The following is a 23763-nucleotide window of genomic DNA, read 5'->3' as shown; positions in this document are numbered from 1 at the left end:
GTGAATAGTGTGCACTTTAACTGTCTTATCTAATTCTGTCTTATATTTTGAGGCACTTTATGAGTACAGGTAATCCTGTGACATTATTTGATTGTCAGAGTGGTTTTGCTGACAACAGTTTAGCCTATTCTGCTGTGAACTGGTCATTTAATGTCATATCAGCAGATAAGCAACAGATGAAAAGGCAACATGTTTGTAAAATTTAGATAATAAAAATTTCTTGTGTTTGGAGCTTGGGGGCATCTTTTATATTTCCTCCCCTGTCCTTACGTGAATTTACTGGGCGTGAATTCAACAATCTCAATGGGACGTTAAATCTAAGGGTAACAATATTTTAATTTAATTTTACAATTCAATGTTTTATTTTTATTTAACAGTTCAAATCTTGGAAATGAGCATAACCATTACATTACTATGTGGTGACACAGGACTGTGACAGTAGTAGTGTCAAAAAGGTAGCTGAAGCTGGTTTTAGAGACAATTTTCAGGATTACAAGCAACTGAAACACTCAAATGACAAGCACTGGAACATATCATAAAAAAATCAATACAAGTTTAAAGCTCAGTTTTAAAGACTAATAAAGAATGTAATTGACTGATTGCAACTTCATTAGAGAAAGTAATGGACCTGGTGTGATTTGTAATAGAATAGGGGCAACATTATCTTGAATGGCCTCCTCGTCAAATTGCAGTCTGCAGTCTTTTTTCTTCTTCTTCCCTCTCTTTTTTTTTTTTTTTTTTTTTTTTTTTTTTTTTTTTTTTTTTTTTTTTTTAAGAAAAAGTTACATAGGCCTACATTGTCCAATATCCTTACAGTGACCGTGTAACCACCAAGGTGTCACCAATCGGTTAACAACCTGATAACTGTAATCAGGATGGACTGAAGCAGTGTTAAATAAAATTTATTTTGGGTTTGTTAGTATCACCAAATAAGGCCTATAAGTAAAACCACAGCTATTTAATTAACCAGAGAAAAATTAAAAAATTGAAAATATAATAATAAGCACAAGCAACAAGTCAGCTACTTCATTAAATCTTTCTGTATGTCACTAAGTATGACTTACAAAATTAAGTAGATATAACTACCAAATGTGTTGAATGGCATAAGTTGCAAAACATGACACTTCATATTACATTAACATGTCTTACAAATAAATCATTTGCAATAAACACCTGAAGGGCAATTTCTTTAACCCCAATTTATATGATAGCAACTGCAAGGTAATTAAGTTTAGTTAAACTCAATAGCAGGATTGTAAAAATAACTCATGACAATAAATATTAAATGAGCAAACAAGTGTAATAATAAAAAACTATTGTTTGATGCAGTCACAAAGTAAGCAATTCATAAGACAAATAAAACATAGTTTGAATTAAAGAAGACAATCCCTGGCGGGATCACAACCTTGGTAAAATCCAATGGAACCGGTAAAAGACACGTGATCAGTTGGAGTGGCTGTACGTACTCTACACTTGTGAGTGTAACAGCAGAATATAGTCATGCTCAATGTCAGAATAGCAAGCAGGGTGGATAACACTCCAGGAACAATTATGTTAAGATATCATACTGGCAGAATGTCGTAATATGGGTGGCAGCTAGATCTAGAGTGATTTGTTGTTGCTCCTGTGTCATCAACTTATCCAGGGACTCAAGCAATTAGGTGTTGTAAGTATCTGGAAGAAGTGATAAGACAGGATGTATACTGAGAAAGGACTTGTATTCTGGAATGAATAACAGGAATGATGTGGTAGTGGCGTTTGAAGTTTCTTTCAGTTGTGAAGAGAATTGAAATTCAGGTCCCAGGGTACAGCAATGGGATGCTTTGAACAGAAGTCTGCTATTCTTTAGCAATACTCAATACGTGCGTGGAATGAAATTCTGATTGAAGCACACAAATGAAATCAGAATGGGCTATGGGGCTGCATATTCCCAACTTGTTCGTACCCAGTAGAACAGAGGTTGTATTAATTTGACTTTCAGTTGGGGACACAGCAGTTGTTTAGTTACAGCTAATAATCGAGGAATTTTGCAAAGAGAAGTGTCAGGGTATATAGTTAACTCAGTACAAATATAGTTTCAGCTATACAGGGCAGTTCTGCAATTCTCTAGCAGACAAAGCTGTATGTGTCAGTCGATTGTAGCTGGCAGGTAGTCTTTTGTTTGCCAAACTATGTACAAATGAGTAGATTTCCAGGGAACAGGAAAAGTATAAAGCCTACATCCTTCCAATTCAAAATTCAGACAAGATGTGGGTAACTGCATGTGAAGAATGAGTTGGGAGTAATCTTGAGTCAACTTCACAGTAATATCGTTGTAATGCATTGGCTTAGAGTTAGAAATGAGGGGTTATATCCTTTGAAGAGGGGGGCATGGTAATGTATATTCATGAGGGTATGAAGCAAGATTTGAGAGAAACTAAAATCGAACTGAGTTTATTTTGGAAGACTGTCTGTGTGGCCAACACACTTGGCCAACACACGTGGGCCTGAATGGAGTCTATGTTGAAACATGGTTTGTAGTACACAGAATATTGTTAAAGCTGTAGATACACTGATCAGCCAGTACAGTATGATCACTAACCTACTACTGATATAAACCCGTCCAGGCATTAGCAGCATCAGCTGGTGAGGAATGAATGATTGTCAGATACATGCATGGTGCATGTAGTATCTGTGAGTTTGCTCTCCGTGTGTAAAATGAGAAAGGCACACAATCTATCTGAGTTTGACCGAGACCATATTGTGATGACCTGGAGGCTTGGCATGAGCATTTCAGAAAATGCATGATTTGTTGGGTATTCGAAGAGTGCTGTGTTGAGTGTCTTCAACAAGTGGCGAAACCAAGGTGAAACCACATCCACTCATTGTGGGGTTGGGCAGCAACCACTTATTACAGATGTCAGATGTCATAGGCTGGGCAGACAGGTAAAACTGGACGGGTGGCAAACTGTAGTGGAACTAACATCAGACATTAATTCTGCGCACAATGCAAGTGTGTCTGAACACACAGTGTATCGAACACTGCTAACGATGGGCTTCCACAGCTGATGATCCATGCATGTGCCAATGCTAGTACCATGACACTGGCAACTATAACTGAAATGGGCACACGACCATTGTCACTGGACATTGGCGCAGTGGCAGAGCATTGCACGGTATGATGAATCCCACTACCTTCTTCATCATACCAATGGAAGTGCACCAATCAGTAGTCTTCTATGGGAACAGCTACATGACACCTGTACTTCAGTGATACAAGTGATGTTCCCTATACCACCCAATATTTTCTCAGCTTTGTTTAACATCAACACTATGATATATGATTTAGTGGGTTGTTGGAATGTAGCAAATTCATTCTGGACTTGACTTGTGTCTTCTCAAACAAAACTCTTAATTCTACACATGTGTCAATGATAAAAATAGACAATGTACCATTGATTTTACCTTTTAAAGTTATGTTTCCTATCGCTCTTGATGGATGCACTTTGTGGGTGGGGAGTGATGGGCAGTGGCAGAACTGCTCCCATTCACGTTTCTGTATTCACATTTATTCAAGCCTGTTTGGTTAGCTGAACTATGTTGTAAAGACACGCAATTTGCTCTCTTATGAATGATCTTTCTAAAGTAAGCACATTACAGTGCCGATCACTCAGGAACCTTGTAGCCTGGGGGTTTGCAACAAGCGCAGTGCAATTTGGCAATGAATGCACCTCTAGTGGGCTTTACCTTAGTGGAAGACTGAATGGCCTCCTTGCACAGAAATGTGAATTGTACAGTCTTCCATAGTGTAATCGGCGAAACATAATTCACTTTAGCATCTATGTGTGGTCATTGCTGCAAACAGATATGTCCAAATGGTAAGTTTCCACTTTGCTGTCTAGTACTTTTTCCTTTCATTGCTTTCCCCCAGTACAGATCCACAACTTGACACAGCCCTTATTTGGCCAGCAAAGTGCTGTAAATCCTTACCAAACTTTTGTCTCTGTAGTGGTCAACCCTTTGCTTATCTCGATACCTGTCCACTAGCCCTTTTACAAGGATGCCAAATGCTGTATTATTTCTCATCCGTTCCATGAAATTTACATAAACATGAGCCACCCCTTGCAACTTAGGCTGGTGATTACTATCAACATTCCATCACTCCCTGTGGACATTTTCCCAGTGTCAGTGTAACTTTATGTGAAAATGTGGACATTTTCGCATGGTGGGAACCAGTGAACCCATTGCAACATCAATGCAGATCAGGAGAGAACTGCCTATGGGATACTCAGGAATTGGAAAGTGAGGCTAACTGATGGCACAGTGCTGCACTACAGTGTTGCATTCAGTAATGGCTGTTACATTCAATAATGCCTCATTAAAGCACCTCTGCAGATCTCCATTCCTCACCCAGAGTTGCTCCTTCCTAGCTTGTAATTGTGGATCAACCTCCAGCTGTCTAGGTGACCTGGTTGTTGGCATTCCTTTAAACTAAACACATCAAAACAAACAAAGCAAATTCAGTGGCATAGGTACCGGTGGCATCTTCTCCCTAAAAGCAAAGCTCACAATTTACATCTGCAGATTGATCAACTACATGGCAGTGTTTGGCAGCAACATGGCGGTGGTGCCTAGAGTTGGGCCAGCACTCTGTTGTTTACCACGATATGGCCTTGTGCTCATGTAGCAGAGGAGTGGGTGAGGTTGCACAACCTTGTGAAGTTGCAGCAGCAGTGGTGGCAGTGCAGGTTAGGCCGTGGTGGCAGCTGGGAGTGACTATGCAAAGCACTCATCCACAGCACGGAGTTGGGCAGCCCTCACAGTTGTTTCACGCATCTGCTAATGTCTTAGTAATTTGTATGCAGCACCTCATGGCCAAAGACAGGGTGAATTTGGCATCCTGATAGTGATGTGAGTTTGTAAACCCACTTTGGAGTGTAATCATGATCAAAAAGTGAAATGGGCTTGTAAATAATATATTGTACTCATGTTCAGAAAAAGAAACCGTATCAGTTATTTACTTGCCCATGAGGACTGTGTGGTAAGGATTGCCAGGGGAATGAGAGAAGGTAGGTCCAGTAGCCCAGAGGCACATCAGAGGAGAATGGAAATGCAAAGGTAAAGAAACTAAGCTGCTTAGGATCTGCTCTAGGCAGCCGAGAGCCTCTGTCTCAGAAGTCAGCTGAGCATGTGACATCATTTGATTGACAGAGTAGCTTTGCTGACAATGATTTGGCCTATTCTGGCATGAACTGGCCAGTTGTTGTATCAGCTAAAATCAATGACCTCTTTGTAAAATTTAATAATAAAAATTTCTTGCATTTGAGGCCTGTGAATACCTTGAACATTTATGTGATGTGACTAATTATGAACAAATTATTTTACCCTCTATGGCTTCTATGCCACTGCATCATGCTGATTTAACTGGATATAAAAGAAAAATTTTGGTTGAGAAAACTAATAAATAGAGACATAGCTCTGCTGGCCAGTATTTACCTTCAGGGGGTACCTATGCCCAGACTCATACAGAAGAAAAAGGAACACACTACCTAGCTTTTGGAAGTAATAGTTCCTTTGTTGAGTAGAAGCCATAGACAGGCTGATGAAGGTTAAAAAGGAAGGGCAGGTGACTCAGATATCAGGATAGGAGAGAGTGGATGTGAGTGTAGGCAAAGATGAATGGGGAGGCATCAGGAAAAGTAGGTCAGAGATGGTACAATGGTGAACACTGTGCCAGCTTCTGTCCAGACAAGATAAGGACATAGTGAGCAGTAAAGATAGATTTGGGGAAGGAGAGGCAAACAGTGTAGTTAAGAAGTACCTAATTTGCCAATGCTCATCTTGTATCTTTAATTCATTTATTTATTAACAATATTCAGTAAGTCCCCCTATAAAGGAGAGCTTTCATGAAAGTGGAACAAATCAAGCTATATATTAGAAAGGAGAAGCAGCCACAGCATACAACTGTAAAGCATACTAACAACAAACTTCCTTGCAGTACCTTCTCTCCATCTGCAAAATTATCCTACTGTGCAATCCCTAATTCCTGGAACCCATAACACACACTGAAACTCTTGCCCTCCGGGAACTAGAGCAACATGCACAGTGCCACCTCAAAAAACTCTCCACCCTTCTCACTTCCTACTCCCTCCTTGGAGTACCACTGATCACCACCTGTACAACAACCTCCACACCTCCCCCACATCCCCACATAGCTAACAAACCCTGTCTCCAGATCTACTACACCTACCCCACCCTCCAAAACTCCCTCCCACCGCCATATAGAATCCAGAATCTAAACAGACTCAAAACACAGTCTTCAACTTTTCCTCCAGAAGCCATATCCCCTCAGAAATATTAGTCTTTTCCATAGGTGTCACCTTTTACTCCACTCACAGATTCAGTCATGCAGGACTTGTTAAAGACCTTCTCTCCTTTTCCTGGACCCTACAGTGGAAACAGTTTTTCACCAGCAACCCAACCAATCAGACCCAACCAAAGACCAATGTTGAACCCTGTCTGACTCAGTTCACTCCTCCGTCCAACCATGATCCACCCCCACTGCCCCCAAATCAACCCCTGCTAACTTTCCAGAGTTCTTAATCTTGAACCTTGCCTCACCATCATTCCCCAAATCCCTCAACATGCAAACTAACCTTACATCTTCAGAAAGAACCGCAGTCTGCCATCTAAAAACTGATCCTAACCTACCTGCGGACAAAAGCTAAACCATGGTTGTTTTGAACTGCGAGGATTACCCAGCAGAAGGACTCCGTCAGTTGTCAGATACATCCACCTACAAACCTTGTCACAGTGACTCCATTCCAGAAATCCAGTAGAATTTCCAGTCACTCCTTAAACCCTTACACCCATGCTAGAAACCTCCCCTCGGAGTCCATCTCTTTGCTCACCCCTACCACTCCTTGCACTCCTCCCTTCTACATGCTTCCTAAAGTCCATAAACCAAACCACCCAGGACACCCCATTGTGGCTAGTTACTGTGCCCCCACTGACAGGATCTCTGCTTTCTTAGACCAACACCTTCTACCAATTACCCAGAACTTGCTCTCCTATATAAAAGATGCCAACCATTTTCTCCACCGACTCTCCACAGTTACTGTCCCTTTACCACATGGTGCCCTGCTTGTCACAATTGATGCCACCTTCCTTTACACTAACATCCCTAGTGCCCATGGCCTTACCGCTGTTGAACACAACTTTCCAAACCAACAACTTCCTTCCTAGTCACCATGACGAACTATGTCCTCACCCACATTACTTCTCCTTTGAAGGCATTACCTACAAACAAATCCAGAGTACAGCTATGGGCGCCCGCATAGCACCATCCTATGTCACCTTATTCATGGACCATCTAGAGGAATCCTCTCTAAACACTTAGAATCCAAAACTGATCTCCTGGTTCAGATTCATTGATGACATCTTTGCGATCTGAATTGTGGATGAGGACATCCTATCCACATTCCTCCAGAACATCAATAGCTTCTCCCCCATTTGCTTCACCTGGTTCTCTTCAACCCAACAAGCCAACTTCTTAGATGTTGACCTCCACCTCAAAGTTGGCTACATCTGTACATCTGTCCATATCAAACCTACTAATCACCTGCAATACCTCCATTTTGACAGCTGCCACCCATTCCATGCCAAGAAGTTTCTTCCATGCAGCCTAGCCATCCGTGATTGTTGCATCTGCAATGACAAGTGGTCCCTCTCAAAATATATTGAGGGTCTCATTGAAGTCTTCATAGACTGTAATTATCCTCCCAACCTTGTACAAAAACAGATCTGTCTTGCCTTATCTTTCCAGTCTCCCATCATCTCCCAAAGTCTCACCGTCCGGCCACAGAGGAGCATTCCCCTCGTAACTCAATACCACCCAGGACTGGAGCAACTGAATTACGTTCTCTGTCAGGGTTGCAACTACCAATCGTTGTCTCCTGAAATGAGAAATGTCCTACCCACTATCCTTCCCTCCCCTCCCACAGTGGTATTCCACCGTCCACTAAACAATATACTTGTCCATCCCTACACAAGCCCTGCTCCCAACCCATTACCTCATGGCACACATCCCTGTAATAGATTTAGATGCAAGACCTGTCCCATTGAGAAAGAGTATTCAAAAGAGTAATTTTATGTAAGTAATGTTTAAATGTCGTGAGAAATTTTTAGTTCAGGCCATACAAGCGGTTATGTTTTGAGGATCGTCATTATTGAACTACTGAATTTAGAATGCCAGTACACTGAAAGGAGATGGTATGTTATGAATACTGCTGGTACTCTTAAATGCTAGTTATATCACCTTGGAAAATTGAACCATAATACATATACACTCTTGGAAAACGAAAAAAAAGGTGCATCTAGAAGCAAGTGACTAGTGCATGTCGTACTTGCACGAGACACCAATAGATGGCAGTTAATGCAATGATCAGTCACACAGCACTGCTGACAAACTAGGAACTGCATTATCAGACATGCAATGTTGCAAGCTTTGCAGCAGTTGTTCACTTCCAGAGTCAGTAGCAGCCAGTTTGTTGTGTCATACGGACATACAGCTGTGTCTGCAACATTGTTAACATGCTGTGACAGTGTGGATGTGAATCATTTGTGCAAGTGATGGGGTCTGAGCAAGGGTATATAGTCGATCTGTGGGAGGTGGGGTGGTCATACAGCAGAATTGAATTACACCTGGTACGAGAGGTCTCCACAGTGTATGGTTGTTCTTACCAGTGGTCCGCAGGAGGTGCACATGGCCGTCAGCTTGGGTCTGAATCGCGGCGATGCACAGATGCACACCATGGCTGTTGGCATCTTACTGTATGCCGTTAGGGCACCTTCTGCTCACACGCCAACATCGTGCAGCCTGCCGCCAGTGGTGTTGTGATGGGTGCTTAAGGAAGAAGAAAAGCAGACTTGTTGCCACCAGTAATGAGAGTCTCTTCTTCTGCCTTGGTTCCAATGGTGGTCATACACTTGTGTGTTGTCGTGCAGGTGAGCACCAGCATCTGGAATGTATAAGACAGAGGAACACAGGGCCAATACCTGGTATCAATGTGTGGGGAGCTGTATCTTACAATAACTGTTCTCCTCTGGTGATTGTAAACATTGCACAGTGCACAGTACATCCAAAACATCATTCAACCTTTCATGCTACCGTTTGTGCACCAATAAGGCAATGTGCTTTTTCAACAGAATAACGCAGATCCACATCTATTCCGTGCCACCCAGCTTCCTCCCCAAGATGCATGTCATGTACCATGGCCAGCATGGTCCCCAGATCTGTCGCACATTGAGCATGTTTGGGACTGGTTGAAACATCATGTTCCATGGTCTGCAACACAGGCAGGAAATCTGGCCCAGTTGAGACAGCAGGTAGAAACAGCATGGCAGGTCAGTCTACAAGAGTACATTCGTCACCTCTGCATTAGTCTCCATGGGAGAATTGCAGCCTGCATCGCTGAAGGAAGGTATATAGGGTAATAGTTCTGACATTTTACATGCACTGTCAGCTATATTCAGGTGCATATGGCTCTGTCGGTGGGATCATTTGTTGTATACATCCTCAAGAGTATATCAATAAAATTGCCTTCTACTGGGTCAATGAATTCATGGTGTTCTTTTTTCATTTTCTGGTAGTGTAGATTCAACTCTTGCACAAACCTGTTGACCCTACATATGTTACCTATTGTGGCATTTGTCAGCACAGATTGACCATATCAAAATCTAAACACATTGCTACAATACAGTTACAATATATCTAACACAATGATGTGTGTAACATTGCTATTTCATCAGTTAATTGATTTGATCTTTTTTGTTTAGGACAGGCATTAGGTTACGGGCAGCTTGCCTTGCTTTACTGTACAGAAAATTATTTCGGCTCAATAATTTGGGAGACAGCTCTACTGGCCAGGTAAGTGCATGGCAAGTTATCTAATTTGTGTGCCTTCATGAAAAAATAAAATGTTGTATGTAGCTGTGTAGTGAAGAAGTACTGAAAATAAAATAAAATTCCAGTCCTGAACATTATGATTAGTTTGCTTGCTTTACACTTAACAAATTGAGTCATGCCATCTCCCATTATCTATAGTTCATTACTGTACTCTTCTGTGACTCGTAACTCATAACATTATATTGATCTGACATTCTCACTAACTCTGGATCTTTATTTTGATAGAATCTTGCTATTTTTGCAAAACATTCAGATACTATTCATCATGGAATAAAAGTAATATATTTTACCACATCTTGTGAAAGTGGTCACGTACTTTGCTGTATCATTTTGCTTTAATTGTAATAAATTAGTTAACTTCTATTATAATCAAAATAAGGGAAAGACAGCCACTTGCCTATAGCAGCCTAATGAGTAGAACACAGAAATGTGTAACAAGAAACAGCATTCACACTAGCCTTTGAGCTCTTGCTCTTTTTATAGTAAAATTACATACATTCATACACACAACCACAGAAACTTCCAAATGTACACTCTCTTAGGTGCAGCAATACTCATTACTGATTATCAGTTATTGAAAGCATTTGCTTGGGCTATTGGATGTAGGAAGGAGGTTGGGGAAGGCCACATAAGTTAAGGAGGGGATTACGGGATAGAGTGAGGTGGGTCTTTTGACAGATGACTTAGTGGATGCATAAAAGGACAAAAGGAATTGATAGGGTAGAGATATAGAGTGACAAAGACCGATGCAGGGGAGAGACAGAGATGGAAAGGGGGAGGGGAAGAGAGAGAGAGAGAGAGAGAGAGAGAGAGAGAGAGAGAGAATGGTCACTTGGGGAGGGGAGGGGGGGGGGGGGTAAGATTTTGACAGGGAAGGAAACAGAAGAGAGAAACAAAAAGATAGGGGGGGGGGGGGCAGTGAGAAACAAGTTAGCCTCCATCACTCTATATCTCCTTTGTGCTCTACACTGTAAACTCCTTTTGTCTTGTGCAACCACTGAGTTATTTGTCATAACTCCTGCTTTGCTCTATCCTGTTGCCCCCTCCTTGTGTCGTGCATTCTTCCCTGTCACCTCCTGCCTCCATGAGCCTGGGCAACTCGACTGCTTTCAGTTATTGATCATCAGTAATTAGTTTCACTGCAGCCATGGGAGTGTACACACACGTGTCTGTGTGGTTGTGTTTGTGAATGGGTGTAACTAGAAAAAGAGCAAGAGCTCAAAACCTAGTAAGAATGCTGTTTTCTGATATGTGTCAGTTATGTATCTGTTATGTATCAGCCCACTTAGTTTATATATTGCTCCATCCAAGAATTTCCATTATTGTTTAGCTTCTGTTATAATAATTTTCTTTGAAATAAGTACCATCAGTTTAAAACAATGAAAATACAAGTTTTACATTAATTTAAGTTTTAAATATTTGTTATTGTTAACTGGCTCCTCCATGGTTTTTCGTAGAACAGAGTATTCTGAGATCCTCCTTGGCTGCCTGCGCAGTGTTGGTAGCTCCTTGCAACCCTAAGCTGTGACTTAGGGATGTCTACTGCAAAACTTCATTCTCTGAAAGGCGTCCAAGGAGCATCTCAAACAAATAATAGAATACAGCATAAAACAAATATTTGAACTTATAATACGATATCGTCTACATAAAAATACATACTACAGCACTACTTAGGCTCCATTTCATTATTATTAGAACTATAACCAAACTACTTGTATGCATGCTTATCCATTTGTAGATGACTAGTGTACAGAAACTTTCACAACTATTAATATTCATGATAAAATTTTTTAATTCAATTTACCAGAATTCTGTGGCTTCACATTTGGTCTCTTACTGTTTAGCTAGTTTTTCTTAGTTACAGTACGTGTTAATATCGAACAGTTTATATTCTCCTTGTACAAAGCAAATCATCTGCCATTTCTTTCATACACAGTACCATGAAATGGAAATTGTTTTTACTTACTTTACACATTTTATTCCTTCACGGCAAACTTTAAGGTGCAATTAAAAATTCAACCAAATATTTTCTGCCATTGTATAAATCAGCAAATATTTCTGGTGGACAAACCTATACATGGTAAACAAGAGTCATAAACATAGATGCATCAAAATAAGCTTGTAAGAATGTATCTACCTATCTACCTACAAAGCAGCATCAGACTGGAAGATACTTATACTAAAAACTGACATATTCATTGCTTTATACTTCTGAGGTTCCTTTGTTGGGCAAAAGAGAAAGAAGAGGAAGAAAGATGACAGTGCAATACAAGGGTTAGGGAAGAACACGAGCTTGCATCTAGGTTACGGCAGACATAGTCACTGATTTGTCAAGCAATAGATGCAGGAAGAAAATATTGCAAGTAGGGACAGAGGTGGAGAGAGAGAGAGAGAGAGAGAGAGAGAGAGAGAGAGAGAGAGAATGGGGAAAATAAAATAAATGCAGAGTGGGAAGAATGAAACAAGAAAGAACAGTAATCACAGTTTATAAGGAGAGTGAGTAGATGCTTTAGTGGTATGGCAAATAAAAGTGTGTATAATATCAATATAATAGAGGGAAACATTCCACGCGGAAAAAATATATTTAAAAACAAAGATGATGTGACTTACCATCCGAAAGCGCTGGCAGGTCGATAGAAACACAAACAGGCACATACATACACACAAAATTCAAGCTTTCGCAACAAACTGTTGCCTCATCAGGAAAGAGGGAAGGAGAGGGAAAGACAAAAGGAAGTGGGTTTTAAGGGAGAGGGTAAGGAGTCATTCCAATCCCGGGAGCGGAAAGACTTACCTTAGGGGGAAAAAAGGAAGGGTATACACTCGCGCACACAACACATATTGTATAATATCATATATATTATTTCTCAAGTCAAAATCCCTTTTTCTCAACAAGTGTGTGCAAGCAGAGTATAGGTGCTGTAGGTCACTGCGACAAGAACCGAGGTGGAAGGTATGAGACTGAAGGTGTCCAGCACAGCAGAAGCAATTGGTGTGACCGAAAATCCATGCAAGTGGGAGGCAGGTTGTGTAGAAGGTGCAAGAGCGAAGGTGTCTGTCATTTCAGAAGTGACTAGTGTTGCCGAAAATTCATGCAGGTGGGAGAGATGCACAGAGATGCAGGTGTCTGACACAGCAGAGGCGACTGGCATCACCGAATAAGTGGGTGGTAGAGCTGAGCAGAAAAGGTGAATTGCAACACCTGGTGAGCATGCAGGCAAACTGAAGCAGCAGAGGCAACCGGTATTGCCAAATAAGCATGCAAAAATGAAACCGTGTGAGTGGAGCCTGCCACAGCATGGGGGATTTGTGGGGGGTGGGGTGGTGGTGGCGGTGGTGGTGGTGGGGGGGGGGGGGGGGGCTGGCTTCATCAACGCAAATTGAGAGAACACTGCAGAATGAGAAGCTGTGTGGAGTGAGGCAGCATGCTGTGGACTCACCAAATGGGCCGTGTAGCTCCAACTTCGTCTCTGTGCCAGCAGAGTGTTGTGGAATGGCGTGGTGATGTCCGTTACAGGGACAAGGTTGGTGAGCAGGCCACTTGGTGTGGTGTGGTTGCCATGCAGGGAACAGGTGAGGTTGGCCATATTGTGCCAGGTGAGGCTGGCTAGGTAGCACTGAAAACCTGTGAAACAAAGTCATGCCATTCCACCATAGCCATGCGTGATGAGGTAGATATGTTAGCAAACTCATGGTCAAACCTCACTGTTGGTATGGAGATGTCCGAACGTGAAGGACTAATATGGTCCTTGTCGGTGGTGAACAATGGGAACCGAAGCACTCGAAATAAAGGTGATAAAAACTTGCAGTTTTGTAATGTTGCTAACGGTTGTCGAGTCACCTCTGTGGCTATTCATGCAGTTAAGGTAATGTATGGCATTAATAACATACATTTCAATGGAACTACATTTATTAAACACTGAATAACAAGACGCAATACAGCAGAAAACATGAGTGTTACAGCATGTGAGAAATCCAGCATTGGGCAGCTCCAAAGAAAGTCACTCACAGATAAAACATGCTTTTCACTTATCAATAATCACCACAAATTCTTGAAATTGTGTGCATGTTCACTTATTACGATGTCCTCTTATTCACCTCTGCATCCACCATTTCTTGAATTCATTATCTAGCTATGCGCTGTATGGAGGAATAAATACTGTCCAAGAATTCATGCACTAAGAATATGTTTTACCTGACTCTGAATTTATAAACTGAATTGTACAACTTGCATATTACCTCCGTCACTGATCGTCCTTTTCGGTTGTCATAGCTTCTTTCGTTTGTTGTTGGTTTTTTTAATAAAATTCTCATCATTTATCTTTGAGGTCGAATACATGAAAAAGAAATATGTTCAGGTTAAATTTTACTTAAATAAATTATAGTTAATTATTATTTCACATTAATTCAGTATAAAATGCTCAATCCAAAGGTTCAGAGTTTGGTCCTGGAGCATCATACCATGTCTCAAATAATTTTATCTTCTCTGCAAATTGTTGAAGAAATCTTTTGGTTACTTTTTTCAATATGCTGTCTTTCTTTGTCCTTTTTAAACATAAGTAAAATAACTGAACAGTCTGATAATCTTGCAGTCCACACCAACTGATCTTAAGACACTTTATTTATTTTAGCAAATATGTTACAAGAATGTGAATGTGAGTGTGCCACTCTTTGCACCTGCTCAGCTTCACAACTCCCAGGAAAAGACAAATTATGCCTGACTTTCTTCATTTATTTTAAGACAATAGAAAACTGGATGAAATAAAGATAAAATTTCTCAAGTGAGTGACTAATCGATTATGAAGAATACGTGATAAGAAAAATAAGATTAAAATGATAGATAAAACCACAAAACTGAACAGAAAGATTTATGTCACAACCAGGAGGTGTGATATATTGCAAATGGATCAACTGCTCATGTCAAGGTTATGATTTTCTGATTTTATAATGTAAAAGAACACCTCTATCCACTGTTCTCCCTTGATGCACATTTTCTCTCTCCTGCTAAACATACTTTTCCAATGTTCTGATCAGATCTTGTTCTCTTCTTCATCCAGTTTCCTTGCCATATGGTTTGTATCCTTCTGAACAGCTTCACAAAATTTGCGCTTTGCATTCTTCTGCAGGTACATACTCCAGTCCCATTAAGTCTAAGACCTTCTTCATCAGACAGCTGCTTGTGAAATGAACTGATTCATATACCAAATGATGTGCACCACTTTTGGGACTTCTGTGCCAATAAAGATCAGTTTCTATCACTGATATGTACAAAACAAAGTTACTTATTTAAAGTGATAGTGTCATAAGTCAGTTGACAAGGATGCACTGATTTTGAGTTCTCATTCATGTGGAAATTATTAGTGAGCGAATCAAGCATCATAAAGAGAAAATGTGATGCACATTTTCTTACACATTATCAAAGTAAAAATGGTTAAGCCAGCATTTTCTTCCTACAGAATTATTGTGAATGATCCTATAGGAATAGTTCCTAAATGTGCACCTAGGTGTTCTGTAACGCTCAGGCTGTGTTGTGTGAAGGCACTTTGTTCTTTTAAATAATAAGTAAAATTTATAGTCTTCTTTTGCTCTTTAGGTGTAGCTGACCTATAATAATATTGAAATTACCTATGTCTTGTGTAGCTTGCTTCATTCATGGACTAAGAAGTGATACTGTGGAATTATAACTGTGTGCAATTTGTGCTTCCTCCTATATCAATATTTTTAAACTTAAATCAGTGGGTGGTAGACTCCAATCTGTCAAGGGGCACAAGTTTTCCATTCCTCATTTCTTTGAATTTACAAAACTGATAACTTCAACTAGCATTTTATAAACATTTTGCTGTTCTGTCCTGCTGGAGCATTATGTCAACCCAAATGAAAGTGCAATAGTCCATCTTTGACATGGTAACAGTACCAGTTCTTCTAATGAGGTGCCTACTAATTGTTGCTACAACACCAATCGTAGATGGTGCCAAATATTCATGCACAGGTCACACAATTCTTGCATATTATTGGCAAATGGGTTATGAACTCTAACTGGCATTCTTCATCCATACAATACTGATATAGTCTATATCTTTCATGAGAGCTTTTAAACCCAAGTGAATGTACTCCTTAGATTGTACTGTGGAAATGCAATCAGTCAACAAAGAAGACTGCTTACTAAACACTTTGGCATTTCATAGTAGGATATTGTTCATGTGTGTAGGACACATGCTCAATAGAACTGACAGGGGTACTGAATATATTAAAAGACAGGCAGCACGAATGGTCACAGGTTTGTTTCACTCACAGGAAAGTGTCAGGGAAATTCTGAAAACCTGAATTGACAGACGCTTGAAGATGGACACCAGTTACCCTGCTAAAGCCTATTGACAAAGTTGCAAAAATGAGTATTAAGGGAAGAATCTACAAGAATATACTTCAACTCTCACATCGAGACACAAAAATATACTTCGACCCTCCAATGGAGACAGCACAGCCGAGGCTAGGCCGATTACAGTGCACACAGAGGCGTTTAAGCAGTCATTCTTCCCATCCTCTGTACATGATTTCAACAGAAACTTTTAACATGTAGTACAATGTAAGCACATTCTCCCATGCACTTCCCAGTGTTTTGCAGAGTATATCTGTAGATATACAGTCATGAGTGGCTGGTGTATGTTTAGTTGTGTATGTGTTGAGTAGGCAGTTCATTAGTAGGCAGTGTTTTCTGGCCTGACCACTGACATTATGTAACAGAAAACATGATTCAATTGTAGAGCAATTCTTTCTAATTATTCTAATGTCGAATCACAGTATCAGTTCAACAAGCACGCATGTTATAAATGTCTACTGTGGGTACGTTGTCCAACAATAGTTATTTTGATGACACTCATTTTCAAGTGGATGGTTTGTCACACTCTACCTTTTGTCACAATCATTAAAATCAGCAGTTTTATCCTTTTTTCTGTACAGTGAGTCAAACTGTTGATTCTCCTATGTTGCAAAAGTCTGTAACTTAATTTTTGTAACATATCACACTTGTTGTAAAAATTAAAAAAAAAAGCATTTCATAGTGAACAAAGTGATTGTAATCTGATGAGGAATTGGAAGACCATAATGAAGAGTCACAGAAATGGACAAAATGCTACAGGTTCCAGCACACGGTGATAATGCAACTAGAAACTAGTTATGAATGTTCAAGAAAATTTCATTAACTTCTCTGTTTAATACTGTACTTGAGTTGTTGTTTATTGCAGTTGTTGTATCACACTGGGGAGAGGGGGGGGGGGGGGGAGGACTTTAGTGTCTGATAATGTTGCTAACAAAAGTATGTTAATATAAAGAAGAAAGTGTAAGAATTCTAAGGCGGAACCTTGTTGAATGCTACATGCTGATTGCTCTTTCCTATTGATTTTTTTTTTTTTTTTTTTTTTTTTTTTTTTTTTTTTTTTTTTTTTTTTTTTTTTTTTTTTTGACATCACATGGACAGTTTTACAGAATTTTCTGTGGCACCATGATATACTAAGTTATTGAAACTGATATTATGTTTTGTGCTGTCAAATGCTTTCTACAAAACACAGCATATACTGCTAGTCTGCAATTCTGTAATTTAGTGCCCAGTGTATGTGAATTCTCACTGTAAGTATAAGTAACCTTTGCAACATCAAAACTAGACATTTTCCTGGTTTATATTTTTTGATATTTCTGTTATCTAACTTATATAGAGGCTTCACTTTTGCATATTTTAACTTGCCAGGAAATGTTCAGAGTTTATGTGTAATAACGTTTCAAGTTATATGTTTGATTAAATATTTTTTATGAAAAAAGACTTTCTTTGCAGAAACTGGACAGATAAATAATTGACTTTGAAGAGCAGTGTCCACTGTTTTGAAACTTCTTCACTTATTAATGTTGTGTGGTGGTAACGGACTCTAACATGGAACTTTGTCTTTCACAGGCAATGCTCTTGCCAATTCAGGGAATGCTCAAGCAGCTGCAATTCTGCCAGAACTTCTCACTCAATTTCAAGATTTCACTGAAACATTTCTTACTGGACTAGCATTCCTTGAAGAAATGATAGCTCAAATAAAATGGCTTAGTGACATCCCAGACATTATTTCTAAAATGAATCTTTCACTCTGCAGTAGGGCATACACTTTCTAGCTGATGAAAACTGTGTGTTAGGCCAGAAACCTTAAATTTCCAAGCTCAGGTACTGGTCTGGCACACTGTTTCAATCTTCCAGGAAGTTTCAAAACCGCAAACACTCTATTGCAGACTGAAAGGTTAATTCTGGAAACAAACCCTAGGTTGTGGCTAAGTCTCTTTGGGTCAGGCAACAACCAAGTAGGCACACTTTTCAGTGGTGTCGCTTTGGACAGCCATGTACCCTTTTTTTTTTTCTGGCACACCTTTTTCTGTCAGAGACAGCAAAGGACTTGGAAGAGCAGTTGAATGGAATGGACATTGTCTTGAAAGGAGGATATAAGATGAACATCAACAAAAGCAAAACAAGGATAATGGACTGTAGTCTAATTAAGTCAGGTGATGCTGAAGGAATTAGATTAGGAAATGAGACACTTAAAGTAGTAAAGGAGTTTTGCTATTTGGGGAGCAAAATAACTGATGATGGTCGAAGTAGAGAGGATATAAAATGTAAACTGGCAATGGCAAGGAAAGCGTTTCTGAAGAAGAGAAATTTGTTAACATCGAGTATAGATTTAAGTGTCAGGAAGTCGTTTCTGAAAGTGTAGCCATGTATGGAAGTGAAACATGGACGATAAATAGTTTGGACAAGAAGAGAATAGAAGCTTTCGAAATGTGGTGCTACAGAAGAATGCTGAAGATTAGATGGGTAGATCACATAACTAATGAGGAAGTATTGAATAGGATTGGGGAGAAGAGAAGTTTGTGGCACAACTTGACCAGAAGAAGGGATCGGTTGGTAGGACATGTTCTGAGGCATCAAGGGATCACCAATTTAGTATTGGAGGGCAGCGTGGAGGGTAAAAATCGTAGAGGGAGACCAAGAGATGAATACACTAAGCAGATTCAGAAGGATGTAGGTTGCAGTAGGTACTGGGAGATGAAAAAACTTGCACAGGACAGAGTAGCATGGAGAGCTGCATCAAACCAGTCTCAGGACTGAAGACCACAACAGCAAAAACCTTTTCCTGAGTGTGTATCAATGATTATCCAATACACTGCACTCCAAATCAATCGAGGATCATAGTGTTGGTAGGTGAAATTTGGTTTAAGATAAAAAGTTGTAGCAGACATATTTTGTTATGGTGAACACATTATTGAGCATTACATTTCCCTGAAGGGCCATGCCAATGCCTGTGGTATATGAGTATATCTTTAGATGGACATAGAGACATCCCTTTCTTTTTGTGTGAACAGTGACTGTGTAAGCCTATACAAGTGACATCCGTGATGATAATATGCATCCTCATGCTAATGCAATAAGTGATAATGCATCCTATTAAACCACAATGCTCTGTCACCCTGGGATCATTTCAGAGACAACAACATTCCATAGCTTAAATTTGGGGTATGTCATTCATCCAACTTGATGTCCCGACCCGAATCCCATAAAGCATATTTATGAAACTCACGAGCCTTTCCTTAAGACCCTTGCTGTGCTGAGAGAAACTTTGCAAGGAGGTTGAAAGTCACTTCCTGAGGAGCTCACCAACTCTCTCAGTAACCACATTACCTATAACTGCATGTATTGTATTCCTGCTTGAGGTGGTAATTAGAGTCTGTATTGATGCTGCTTCCTCTATATCATTGTGTGTGTTTCACTGGTATTCTAACATGGAGCATATATTGTTTTATGCCAGCTTTTCAGGTTTATACTTTGCTCAAATTTCAATACATTTAACAAACAATGTTTCGAGTTATTATTTTTTGTGTATTACTATGATTTGTGAAAACCAGTATATTTCAATGCGACTAAAGTTGAGTGCAATTTTGTATTATATTTCAATGAAAAGTTACATATCTTTAATTATTTGTTTTGCCATCCTTTAGCTCATAAATATATTTTCCAACGATGGACAGAAGATAATGGATATGGCTTTGTTTGTACCAATGATAATTGGAGGGCCAATTGTAATAATTTGTGGCGTGAGTTACATATTGTGGCTGTTGGGTCCGTGGGCAGTCCTTGGTATGACATCATTCTTGTTGTTTTATCCACTTCAGGTGAGCTATGAATTTTATTGTTTTACTGCGTAGCCTCAAGATTACAGGTTTTTAATCAGTACAATAATTATACATAACTATTAACCATAAATAAAAATTGTAAAAGTTTATTTATTTATTTATTTTTAAGTTCCATGGTTCCTTGACATGAGTGTACTGCTAGGGTGTATGATGTGTCAGATTATTACAATAATAATCCTATGTAAATGGTCATGAGACGTACAATCTAAATCATATATAAACAGATACTTGAGGAAAAAAAGAAAAATATGTATGGAAGAAAAAGTTCTATTTGCCCATTGACAGTAAATTGATATACACCTCCCAAGGTTATAATTCAGTAGCTTTTTGAGTCCAATAAAAAGTAAGGAAGAAATAATGGTTTACAGAACAGTATAAAGGACAGACATGATGGCTGCTCAGGAACCAAGATTGAAGGAGATACAACAGTAAAGTATGAGGCTGTGTTCCTTTGTAGCTGGTATCAATCATTTCACCTTCGCATACCTACTGTACTAGCCAATACTCTTGATTGTATGTTTTACATGCTCTAGTCTTTGACTACTTCTAATTACCATAGCACAACTTTGATCAGTGGATCACCTTTTCCTCTGTGTATTCTCTAGTACTTTACCTGCCCACTCAGTTTTTACAATTTTCCTCCACCCCACAATTCAGATGCTTCCAGAGCTCTGTGGGTCTAATTTTCCTTACAAATGCACTCCTGGCATGTTAGGTATCCTCCAAGTTACCTGCTCTTCAGTTTAGAGATGTTCCCGCAATCCAACAATTTCTCAACAATAATGCCATTTCATTTCCCATTTCGCATTCTCTATATGGCTATTACACCTGACTCTTCCCCTCTGCAAGTGCTGAACCATGCACCTAGGATGTTGTTGTCATTATTGCTGAAATTCTGTTTGCATTCATATACTTAATGCACTAAAATAAATACCACCCCCCCCCCCCCCCGCCCCTTCTGGTCCCTCTGTGCCATCTGTATACATGGTATCCTTTGGAAAAAAGTTCCCTGTCCCCATATCCGCTGCCAGCCAGGAATCTACAGCTACCACAATAACAGCCTCAGTTCCTCCAATTAATGTACAAAATTTTGTTTCGTTCCCGATTGTGTTCCTGCAGTTTACCAGGAGACACATCAGTGTCCTTCTAGATGCTCTCTCATTTGAGATGTATTCTGACTCCTTTTATTGTACCCCTTTTTCCTCACAATCATTTAAATTTTCAGCCCTTTCACTGAATGTCTGTTTTTTTTTTGTAATTGCATTTACATTTGTAAAATTGTTACTACAATATGTATATTGCATTCTATTTGTGAAGGTGCTAAGCACTTATCAGTAATGAACTTACTTAGGTCTATGAACACTGCACTCACAGCTTATATACACTCCTGGAAATGGAAAAAAGAACACATTGACACCGGTGTGTCAGACCCACCATACTTGCTCCGGACACTGCGAGAGGGCTGTACAAGCAATGATCACACACACGGCACAGCGGACACACCAGGAACCGCGGTGTTGGCCGTGGAATGGCGCTAGCTGCGCAGCATTTGTGCACCGCCGCCGTCAGTGTCAGCCAGTTTGCCGTGGCATACGGAGCTCCATCGCAGTCTTTAACACTGGTAGCATGCCGCGACAGCGTGGACGTGAACCGTATGTGCAGTTGACGGACTTTGAGCGAGGGCGTATAGTGGGCATGCGGGAGGCCGGGTGGACGTACCGCCGAATTGCTCAACACGTGGGGCGTGAGGTCTCCGCAGTACATCGATGTTGTCGCCAGTGGTCGGCGGAAGGTGCACGTGCCCATCGACCTGGGACCGGACCGCAGCGACGCACGGATGCACGCCAAGACCGTAGGATCCTATGCAGTGCCGTAGGGGACCGCACCACCACTTCCCAGCAAATTAGGGACACTGTTGCTCCTGGGGTATCGGCGAGGACCATTCGCAACCGTCTCCATGAAGCTGGGCTACGGTCCCGCACACCGTTAGGCCGTCTTCCGCTCACGCCCCAACATCGTGCAGCCCGCCTCCAGTGGTGTCGCGACAGGCATGAATGGAGGGACGAATGGAGACGTGTCGTCTTCAGCGATGAGAGTCGCTTCTGCCTTGGTGCCAATGATGGTCGTATGCGTGTTTGGCGCCGTACAGGTGAGCGCCACAATCAGGACTGCATACGACCGAGGCACACAGGGCCAACACCCGGCATCATGGTGTGGGGAGCGATCTCCTACACTGGCCGTACACCACTGGTGATCGTCGAGGGGACACTGAATAGTGCACGGTACATCCAAACCGTCATCGAACCCATCGTTCTACCATTCCTAGACCGGCAAGGGAACTTGCTGTTCCAACAGGACAATGCACGTCCGCATGTATCCCGTGCCACCCAACGTGCTCTAGAAGGTGTAAGTCAACTACCCTGGCCAGCAAGATCTCCGGATCTGTCCCCCATTGAGCATGTTTGGGACTGGATGAAGCGTCGTCTCACGCGGTCTGCACGTCCAGCACGAACGCTGGTCCATCTGTTGCACCAGGTGGAAATGGCATGGCAAGCCATTCCACAGGACTACATCCAGCATCTCTACGATCGTCTCCATGGGAGAATAGCAGCCTGCATTGCTGCGAAAGGTGGATATACACTGTACTAGTGCCGACATTGTGCATGCTCTGTTGCCTGTGTCTATGTGCCTGTGGTTCTGTCAGTGTGATCATGTGATGTATCTGACCCCAGGAATGTGTCAATAAAGTTTCCCCTTCCTGGGACAATGAATTCACGGTGTTCTTATTTCAATTTCCAGGGGTGTATCTGCCACTCACTATATATCCAGATACCATGTCCTTAATATGCTATCTATCTGTAATTTTTTCAGGCTTAGTCTACAGTTCATTAACAATAAATTATGGCCAGGAGATTCATCTACCCACAGAAATGTTCTGCAGCTTAAAATCTGGTTGCAAGATCTCTGTGAGACCATTACATAATCCATTTGAAATCTTTTGGTGTCTCCGGATCTCTTCCGTATATACAACCTCCCTTCATGATTCGTAAACCACGTGTTAGCAGTTATTAAATTGTGATTTCTGCAAAATACTGTCACACGATTTCCCCATTCATTCCTTTCCAGCAATCCATGCTCTCCTACCAGTTTTCCTTTCCTTACTTTTCCTACAATTGGCTTCCAATCTCCCATCACACTTAAACTTTCACCTCCCTTAAAGATCTGAATAATTTATTTTAAGTCATCATAAAATTTTTCAATCTCTTTAGTACCTGCAGAGCTAGCTCATGTATGGACTTGTACTACTGTGATAGGTCTTGGCTTTATATCTGTCTTGGCTTCCAGAATGCATTCACTACACTGTTCATTCCTGTTGCCTTATTTATTAGTAGACTTTCTCCTGCAATACCCTGTTTCATTTTGTATTTATAACCCTGTATTCATCTGATGAAAAATTTTTCTCTTCTTGCCACCAGTCCCTTCTTTTAGTCAAGTTGTGCCACAAATTCCTATTTTACTCTGATCTATTCAGTACCTCCTCATTATTCATTCAATATACCCATAAAATCTTCAGCATCCTTCTATACCACCACATTTCAAAA

At 40.6% G+C, this 23763-nt stretch overlaps 1 protein-coding gene across 4 annotated transcripts in view; it reads left to right on the top strand.

Moving 5' to 3' along the window:
* LOC124611375 (ATP-binding cassette sub-family C member 5-like) overlaps window positions 1-23763 on the top strand; it is a 515589-nt gene that overhangs the window by 105949 nt on the left and 385877 nt on the right. For all 4 annotated transcript variants that reach the window (XM_047140243.1, XM_047140240.1, XM_047140242.1 and 1 more), the window contains exons 8-9: window positions 9817-9907; window positions 19967-20140. In XM_047140243.1, coding sequence (XP_046996199.1) covers window positions 9817-9907; window positions 19967-20140 — 265 coding nt within the window. The remainder of the gene's footprint in view (window positions 1-9816; window positions 9908-19966; window positions 20141-23763) is intronic.

This window comes from Schistocerca americana, chromosome 1 (assembly GCF_021461395.2).
Source record: "Schistocerca americana isolate TAMUIC-IGC-003095 chromosome 1, iqSchAmer2.1, whole genome shotgun sequence".
Lineage (NCBI taxonomy): Eukaryota > Metazoa > Arthropoda > Insecta > Orthoptera > Acrididae > Schistocerca > Schistocerca americana.
This window is presented reverse-complemented; position numbering and strand designations above follow the sequence as displayed.